This window comes from Cynoglossus semilaevis, chromosome 11 (assembly GCF_000523025.1).
Source record: "Cynoglossus semilaevis isolate Cse_v1.0 chromosome 11, Cse_v1.0, whole genome shotgun sequence".
NCBI classification, from domain to species: Eukaryota; Metazoa; Chordata; class Actinopteri; order Pleuronectiformes; family Cynoglossidae; genus Cynoglossus; species Cynoglossus semilaevis.
The window spans coordinates 15,222,445-15,232,780 of NC_024317.1; the positions used below are offsets into that span (position 1 = coordinate 15,222,445).

Sequence of the window (10,336 nt, forward strand, 5' to 3'; positions counted from 1 at the left end):
CATATTATCGTTGTGATACAAAAAAAATACAGGAAGAAAAATATCCCATTTGAATCTTCATCTGTTATGTTTATAATATAATTAGAGGCTACACTAATGATGTGGTACAATACATATTCCGCAATTGGATTTTTAGCCTCTGACATAACTTATTCAGCAGCTAGTAGGACACATTTGCAGATTGAGGAAGGGAAATGCTGTAAACATAACACAATGTAATAAATGGTAAAAGTAAAAAAAGAAATTACATTTCCTATTGTATTAAACCATTTTTTATCAGAGTTTCTCACACCAGACCAACAGCTCACAGTTATTTCTTCTCATAAAAACTGTGCCCTCTGACCCCTCATCCTGACCACACTGTTGGGTCCAACCTGAAACCTTGGCTAACAACTCCACTTTTAATCAGCAGCCCTCTCCACACAGGCTCTGCGGTCAGCCGATCGCTGCACCTTAATGAGTTAGAAAGCCCCGGCAGCAGCTCCACCTTTATCAACATGATACTCTGGAGTGAAGAAGCTGGAGCCGACGATACACATCGATGTAGGACATGAAAGGACGGACTGAGGAGCATTTACAGGGTTTGGGTTGGACATCTGTTCTTTGACACCATGTTTTATCATTAGTTGATGGTATATGAAGCTGAACAAAGATGTCTCCTTGCTGTTGTCTCTTCTTGATTTATAATGGACTGTTTCAAGTAGTGTGTTTTCTCTTGACACTGACTGCCAAAACACGTTATTTATTTTCTCTTACAATCAGGTGTCTCATGAGACCGTCTTTGCTCGTCTCACCTCCCCTGATTACCCATTGTCGTTGTGCATCTATCTTTTAAACAAAGTTTGAATTTTCTATTAAAGGCGTTCTAACTTTTGAAATTAACTTTGACCGGGGGGCGTGCAGGTGGATTAGAGATAATCACATCAAGGGCACAGAGTCTGACCTGTTTTTGCATCAATGGGCTTCGTCTCTGTGCAAAGCACTCGATCGGCAACTGTTGTCTTGCCTTTTGTGGGAATGTGAAACGCACCTTTATTGATTGGAAGCAAAATGTTTTAAATGTTGCAGATGAGATTTCTGGATTGACGGTTAATGTGAAGATTGAAGCTCATTGCAATCCATTTTCAACTCAAGTCCCAAATTGAAAAATCATTGCAGGCATAATTGAGGCGTATCTGAAGGCAGCGTCAAAACTTTCCGCAGCCTTTACATTTTATCCACCAACCATCTATTCCTGGGGGGTATTGCACAACAAAATTAGAATAACGATATCCAGGACAACTGAGGTAGTGCAGCTTGATCTATTGTGATCTGTGCATCTTGGCTAAATAGGTTGCACATAAGCCCAGCCAGGATGAAAAGGTGCATGTAGATATTCTGGATAAGAGTGTATTCAAGGCGTTCTTAAATAGACCTCGGAATCACTCAAAGTCTCTCAGATGGGAAAATGGATAACTGTCACGCTTCTTACTTCATGGCCGCTGCACACAGCTCTTGATGGACGTGTATTAAGAGGTTAAACACACAATAAAGGCAATACTAGTGCAATAACTAAGTATCAGGACAAGGTGTACTCTTACCCTGTTTTACTTCTTGTGTGTGTGTGTCCTTTTGTGTGAAGGAAATTAAGTAGGGGGCCTCCTTCATCCAGACTTTGTGTGGAAGGAAGATTATTTTATTACTGAAAAAGACCTATATATAATATTTTAATGAAGGATAATTAAAATGCAAGATATTTAGAAAAAAACATGGACATGTAAAAATACCGTTGGGTCACTAGGATTTATCTTAGCCTAACTGTTAGCTTGGTCAGGAGTAGGCTAGCTGCAGAGAATGAATCGCCATAGTAACTACGGCGGGTTTGCTTTGATCTGCTTTCGTGCAACCAACTTCAGAATAAGTTCAGCCAGGATAAGCAACATGTCCCGGCTTAATTCCTTATCTTGATTATGTGCACTACTTGCCTGGTTGTGATTTGTAAATACACAAACCAGCTCAGAATTATGATGAGTCTTTGCTTGAGTGGGTTAGGGTTAGTTGTAAGTTGTAAAATAAATGTTATTGATGCTTAATCCAGCTTAACACGAGTCGTTGTGTTTGTGTAGTGACCTTTTAATGAATATTGGGATTTTTATGAAAAGAAGGCATACTGTCCTTATGCTCTCATCATGGTTGTGGAGGTCATTACTGTGTGTTAAGGGTATTTCTCAAGGATACATGGACAGGTGGGCCTGGAACAGGGTTCAAAGTTAGGGTCCTACACGTGGGGGATGACCTGAATTTCAACAAGGTATTGTGTCTGGATGTTAGAAAGAACACGGTGCTGTAAGGTTACCCAAACCTTCTTTGTCACAAAACAGACTTGACGACCCTTGTTCAACCTTCTTTGCTTCAACACTATACCAAGTATGAGTTTAAGTAAATACTGTCAGAGCTAAAATACACATTTTTTTTCCTCCTAGATATATAATATATGTGTACCCCACACCTGGTTGTCAAGTATATTTAAGAGGAAAATGGAATTTGCAGCAGCAAAGCAAAAAACCTTTCACAAAATTGGGCCAAAGTCAAGAATATATGTGAGAAGTTTAAAGACAGGAAATGAACTAATGGCGATCTTCTCCAACCTTTGTTTGCTCTCACAGTTCACGTGAAGGCAGGGACCTGCGAGGTAATCGCTGCACACCGCTGCTGCAACAAGAACAAGATCGAAGAACGATCACAGACTGTCAAATGTTCCTGCTTCCCTGGACAGGTGGCTGGAACAACGAGAGCAGCTCCGTCATGTGTAGACGGTATGACAGATTCCTCATTACTGTTGTGCTAATGAGTAGAGACCGACATCTGATTAAGGCAGAGATGTGGTAAACTGAAAGACAGGCACAGCTGTTGGTCTTCTACTGCTGCCCGTCCTAGATCCAGGTGGTGGATGTTTACGAAAAAATACACATTTTCTGATTTTCAGATATTTGTTTTTCATGGTTCCTGCATAAGTCCTTAGTAAGAAGAAGGGAATCATTTTAGTTCAAATTGGTGACACAAAGTGTGTGTGTTGGCAGATGGGCCTACGAGCATAAATTGACCTGAAGGTTTGATTTGATTAAACTGTATAACTGCTCACACCATGTAACCTTAGAACTAGATGTTACTTAACTCACCACAGAGTACTTTTGTGACTGTAAAAAAAACCCAAAATATTTGAACACATTCATTCATTTTTCTTGTCCTATTGGTTGTGCTCAGCAGAGTAGAAAGAAAGGTTGGTCATTTAATATTGCTTCAAAAGTGGCCTCAGTTACGGAGGAATCGATTGTCGTCTCCACCTAACTTTATAATGGCTCTGACAGGAGCTTCCTCAGTTTTGACACTTGTTCTTTCACTTTAGAGACGAGGCTGTTTCTCCTCTTCAGACCTCAAAGCACCAGTGTCTTACTGCACCTCTTATTACCCCCTCTGCTACCATCACACATTCACATCTAAACTATGTACTTCTACCCAAGTTAGACTTCAGCCTATGTCTGACCAATGCACATTTAGTTTTTAATCTAATAATTATAAGGTAGATGTGGATTAATCAGAAAAATAGTAGATTCTTGTATTAATCCTGATTAATCTTGATAAATAAACATGTATACGCTGTATCCTGTATATTGCTGGAATGATGTAAAAAAACCCCCGCAGATAAATAGGTTTTCCTTCAACTAATATCACTTGTGTTTTCCTGACAGCATCTATAGTAGCACAGAAATGGTGGTGCCAGATGCATCCCTGCATGGACGGAGAAGAATGTAAAGTTCTACCAGATTTCAAAGGTTGGAGCTGCAGTACTGGGAACAAAGTAAAGACAACTAAGGTGAGTTCTAGTCATCTCCTCGATTATTTATGTAACAAATATGTTTTTTAATTATAATTCTGTAAAAAACTTTTAGTTTTCCAAGATTTTCAGAACCCAATATTGACAAGTCATAACATAACTGCGCCAATACAACGATAATCATCAATAGAAAAAAAGAAATCAAGATAATGCTGCAACTTATGTTGGATTTTCATCTAAAAGAGCTGCAGGTAAACACTGTAATAGAGTTGAAATAAAATATATTGAAAACCAATTATGGACGTAAATATTATCATGACCTTGAACCCATTCCATTGAAATGATAAGAACACAATTGCATCAACTCTATTGGCCTGTTGGAGGTATGGTTTTCTTAATGAATCCACTAGCTGCAGGTCAATGATGTTCTAATTCAGGGATTTCTATGCAACAACAGAAACTTAAACCAAGAAATTATGGTTTTGCTCATCAGCCGATTACAATAAGTGAAGACTGCTACATACAGTAACAGCATAATTTAGCTTTTCAGGGTGTGGATGACATCATGAAGATGTAAATGAAACATAACTTTAAGTAAGAAATGTATCATTACCAGTTACAAATTGTTGCTGCCAAAAATACTATATACTGTACAGTATGTTTACTTTAAATGTAATGGAGTCGGGAAATGTGGTAATTGAAATGTTGCAAAGGGCAAAGTTTATAAAAACTAAGAAAGGAGTACTTAGTAAAATATAGGACTGTCTAAACATTTTAGCAGTGAATATATACTGTATTTACTTTCTCTTACTGTAAGACAACATGTAAAAATGTCATAACAGGTGACTTATGTGCGGCCAGGAAACAAGTTCTCTGTCGTGGCTGAACAGGTTTCCGGTTGTCCCAGGTGTGGACTTCTGCAGATGAAATGTTGCCAACAATGAACTGGAACTGTTTTAAATTTGTTCTTTTTCTTTTCCATGATGCCACTGAGTTAACATCGTATCTCATATAGAAAATAATGTCATGGGGGTTAGGGTTAGATCATCCATTTGAACAGTCAGTGTTAGGTGGGACAATAAATAAATGAAACCACCATACAAATAATAATTAGCCGTCCAGTTTAAAGGTAGGATATGAAAGATTCTTGGGCAGAGGAGAGTGCATTTCCCCCACATTTTTATCGGGTGCACTAGACTGTAGCTGTATTGGGTGTTTGATGGGTGAGTTGAGCAGAGAGTGGCCCACATGCACCCTTCACAGCCTGGTGTTTGACTCACCAAACGCCTGTAGTTAAACTGTCTCTTTCATTATTAATGGCTCCGGGAGGCCTGGACAAAGCAGAGCTTTTTATTTCAGCAGAGTTAATAATTCATGGCTTCTCAAACACAGCTGCAGGTGAGCGGCACCAGAGTCATGGACAAGCAGGGGTCCAGGTGGCTCAAAGAACCTGTCATGGGCCTGGACTCTTTTGAGGAGTTGTTGCAGGAGTTGCTCCATGTTTGAGACTTTGCTGCCTCTCATATTGAGCCAGCAAAGGACAGAAGATGTGTGCTGGAGGCCTTGAACCCAAATGGTGGCTAAGAGATTGTGTTTGCTACATTCCACCAAATGATGCGACACTGGTTTGGTGATTAAATAGGCAAATTGAATCAAATAAATAAAAGGAGGCCATTACACCAGTATGGGCTACGTCATCAGTCCTCAACCCCTGGTTAGTGGACCTGTACTGGTCTGTGGGTGAATTGGTACCAGGTCACAGTGAAAGAATTAATAATTCATTTCATTTTCATTTAACTTTTCCATATAAAGTTAACTTGTCTTTCAACTGGTATTAATACTGTAAAATAAAATATTTTTTTCATTTTTATTTATAATGCACTGATCCTTAACGACCCTTAAGCAATTCTTCAACCATGCGTGCTGCGATACCATTACAATCTACAATTCTCTGTAAAATTCTACTTAAATGCCCCAATGCACTGAATAATACTACACAAGACATAAGTATCAATACAGCGTTAGTAAATGTACTTGACAACAGAGGTGGGTACAGTAGCCAAAGCATTCAATCAGCTAGACAAAATTACAGAGGAGAGTTTTTCTATCAATAAAATAATAAATAATATTAATAGGATAATATCATTATAGTAATAAATAATAAATAAAAGTAGAGATACTGGATCATGGACGAACAGAGAACTGGATACTGGACAGCTAAAGCTTTATCCAGTATCTCTGATAAAAGTAACGAGCTCAGTATAGCCTAATGTAGCAGAGTAAGAGTACTGTTTCTACTTTATAAATCTACTTAAGTATAAGTAAAAAGTATAGTGATTTAAAACTACTCCTATAAGTATTTCATTTTGAAAAACGTACTCAAGTAAATGTAACAGAGTAAATGTAACCCGTTACTACCCACCACTGCTTGACAACAGATACCACTGTTTGTTTGTAACTGGGTCTTTGAGAATGAACTCTCAGTGAACGTAGTTTCTTCTTTTTCTCCTACTAAGCTGTAGCTTGTCCATACATGGTCATAAGAGTTGAACCCCTGCTTACACTCAACTCCAATACGTTTTTTCATTTCTGTGTGAACAACTGCCTGAACTGCAGCACATGCCCTCACACACAACCACTGGCACTGTTGATAAAAAATGATGGTGTCGTTTCACCTCATGATGAAGTCTCACCACTGCTATTGTGGTGTCGTTTCACCTCATGATGAAGTCACATCAATAAATCAGATGCCCTAAATGCCCTGCAGGTCTGTCTGCTGGACCACTCCACTTGTTTGCTCTTTCTCTACATGTCCAGGAGAAGCTGGTTTTATAGCCCTGCTGCTAATGTCAGGAATAATCAGCTTGGCAGCTTCTGCCTTTCACTTCCTATCAGTCACAGGGACGAAGGACCACAGTGGCCTCCGTTCCACTGGACAGGTTTATGACCTTCATTGAGAATGTGTCAAAGAAAGTGACGGCTGATCGTTTCAAAGTAATAATGAAAATGGCTATTTTCTCTGTAATACATGAATTATTAGGGTATATGGATTTGTAGATTTATTCACTGTCATCATCCGATGTCATGTTCACTGTTTTGTTCTCGCCCATATGTGACCTGTATTAGGTTTCAGTCTGACCTGTACAATCAGACCCTGGCCGCCTACATAAATTAGATGAATATAAAATATAGTATATAGTTGCATTCCATAGAAATTTTCTGTCAGTCGAGGTGGGACTCAGAAACAAGCATGAGAAACACTGTTGACTTTGACCATAATATTTGAAAGGAACACGTTTGTCCAATAGGAAAGGGATAGGAAAACTGTCCTTGCCTTCTGCCCTGCACGGCTGGACTTAGCAGGAGGCCAGAGCCCACCTCAGTATTGACAACGTAATATTGCACGACTTCAAAGTTGACATGTGAAACATCCGTATTTACTCACAACAGGCTTTACAACAATACCCACACCCCTCACAGGGGGTCTCGTCTGTGATTTGGTGTCACTGTGGGGTAAATGCTGCTTAAACAGGACCAATACCAATACAAAAAATAATACATAAACTATTCTTTACATAGAAAGGAGGGAATATGAGGTTCATTTTGGGCATAATATAATAAACTCTCACGACTGATTGTGTGAATTGTCACATTGAAGTGCAAATTAATTTTTCTTCACAAGGCTGAGTGCAGTGTGTCTACCCTGCAAATCCATGTGTCTGAACAATCTCTCACTCTCTCTTACACACACACACACACACACACATTTTCATGCGATACCAGAATAGCACTTCTGGTAGATTGGATACATGCACACAAACCCCTTGTTGGTTTGACTTGTGAAAACCTGCCAACGTCTAATTGAATCACTGTGAGCACAGGCATCGTTGTGCGAATGTGTGGTCCAGTTTTAAAGGGCAAACCGACGTGGAGCAACATTCATCTCTAAGATTAATTTTCTGCTATATTTAGAATTGGAAGTCAGGCAAACTGTATCTTTAGTCTTTTCTGTTAATAGCTGTTCAAATGGTGAAGCATGGTATTTTTTCTACATGTCATCATATCACTGAATATTTTCACAGAATTATTTAATGTGCCTGATTTAGTCCTCACTTTAAATGTTGAAAAACGCTGGCGTTCTAAATTTGTCAGCTGTGAATCAGTGGACCTTGAATCTGTCTAACTTTGAATGTAGACACTGAAGCAAGAGGACAAAGCAAGTATTCATACAAATGGATTTTATTGTAATAACTAAATATTCAAGGAAATAAGAGAGAAACCAATCACATAATATCTAATCTCTATCTAGTTTTCTAGTTTGTTTGAAACAATTAAAAAAATAAATACAGATAACAGCTAGCAAATGAAGAAAAAAATTGTATTATGTATAATCACAGCGAACTGGTAGATTAATCACAATTAGTTTTGAACACACACACCATAATTAATTGTGATTCATTGTGATTAATCCAAATAAATAGTCATTGCTGAATATGATTTGAAAACAGTAATTTAATTTTTCTTTTTGTTTGTTTTACCTTTCCAGGTCACACGATAGTCATCTGTGTCCAGGATAATTCATTACAGAACCAAGCATGACAGCGTCGACTAAATGGATAACGTGGCTTCTGAGAATTTGGAAATAAATCAAGAATGAACAAAAACACCACTCATGGACCTTCCTTTTGGAAAATGGATATAAGAAATCCAGGGATCGAAGATGACTCACCCTTCATGATTCCTGACTTTTTACTCTGGACAACAGTTCCTTTCACTGACTCTTTATGCATAACAAATCTCTGTTTGTATTATAGTTTTGGGAAAACTCCACCATGAAGTTAACTAGTAAATACAAGACTGGCCATGTTATCATGTGATGTGAAGTCTTTGTGCTTTTTTTTATTGTCACAAAGGATCCTGGGACTCCATGTCTGCTACATGTCTGTGTGGAATGTTCACTGGGATTAGAACCTTTTTTCATTCCTTTCAGCCTTAACGATCAGTTTCTTCTCATATTGATTCATAAACCATGAGTTGTTTGGCTTTCTTAGGTATCTTAGGACACTGAGGCTTCTGTTTTGACTGACAAAAAGCAACACTACAATCAAGAACACAGCCGTGAAAAAAATGTAAGTATATTTGACTGCAATTCACTAAGGAGCAACACAAATGACTTCTGGAAAATTATTTTACTCTTATTTGTTGTTTATAGAGCTTGGTGATAACCATTGTTTACAAATGTCAGTATTATCTCAATAAATTTAACTCTATAGATATAACTTCATGGAAAGATGTTTCTTTTAACTTAACACTGGTAACCCTAACCCCAAACCCTTATACCCAAACTAACTCTTAACACAATCTTTATTTTAATAATACTTTTTCATGTCCGATACCAAAACTGCCACTTTATCACATGTCGCTTAAAGTTAGGTTGAGCAATTTGGCTTAGGCATCAGATCGAATGGGCTAAGACTGTACCATAACTGTTGTAGCTAACATTAGCTCTAGCGTCTGCACCTGGATTGTTGTACCTAACATTAGCTGACTGCGAACCGTACTTTAATCATTGTCTTATATCCTGGTTGCCTCACAGCGTGAGTGGTGGTAATTGAGAAAGGTAGCCTACTGGTTAGTAGTAAGTAATCACACCCTACCCTAATGCAAAGACAAAGAAGTGATGGAAATACTTCATAATGTACTTCAAACAGGGGCAGGTTTTTATTAAATCCTATCACCGGAGTAGACAAGCAGTAATGTCTGAAGTAGAACCACCATTTTAAGGGCTCAGATTTCATATTTTGTAAGTCAATTTCTGTCAGTAATTGAAACTGCATTCTGCATTCACCACAGAATACTTTTTATACTAAACATAATTAATTAAGCAAAAACGGAGGAGGTTTTCTCCCAAAGACCAGCCACGAGGGAGAGAGACTGAAGGGAAGGAGAGAGTGAGTCTGCTACGCTTAGTGATCCAGGTTGCCTCTTGTTTGGATAGAAATCATTAAATTACAGTAATGACTAATTTCTCATTCGTGTTCGCAATTCGCCCGAGACCATCACGGATTTAATAAAGAGCTGGCGTTGAATTACAAATAGCGAGCAGCTGAGGAAAGGCTACGTGATTATACAAAGTAATTCAAAAGTGCATTAATAAAACAATACAGAAACATTGCTAAATCATTTAAGATAAAGGTCATTTGCATAATTCATTAAGATTTATCAGAGCAGCCAATCCACCACCGTGCTCTGAGGGACACAGTGAAACGACGTGAGGCCGATCTCCGGGAAAAAAACTCTTTTCTCTTCACAAACAATGATACAAATCTACCCTTGGATCAGAGAATTAACCTCTGTGGCTTTTACAGCCCCCGCCGTGTCGATGCACAATCCTTCAATCATTCACCTTTATGTAGGCTAATATTCTATTAATAATGAAAGATCTTTCATGCACACCTCCCCTGGGTTTTGTTCCTCTGCCATAGAAGACCTTCACAAAAGTTGAAAGTGAATGTATTCTGT

At 38.4% G+C, this 10,336-nt stretch overlaps 1 protein-coding gene across 1 annotated transcript in view; it reads left to right on the forward strand.

Moving 5' to 3' along the window:
* The window catches only part of tafa3a (TAFA chemokine like family member 3a), a 59,894-nt gene extending 50,681 nt beyond the window's left edge, over positions 1–9,213 (forward strand). Inside the window, exons 3-5 of the mRNA XM_008320889.3 lie at positions 2,646–2,795; positions 3,729–3,853; positions 8,361–9,213. Of these exons, the coding sequence (XP_008319111.1) occupies positions 2,646–2,795; positions 3,729–3,853; positions 8,361–8,372 (287 nt within the window). The 3' untranslated portion in view covers positions 8,373–9,213. The remainder of the gene's footprint in view (positions 1–2,645; positions 2,796–3,728; positions 3,854–8,360) is intronic.
* Positions 9,214–10,336: the final 1,123 nt, after the last annotated feature.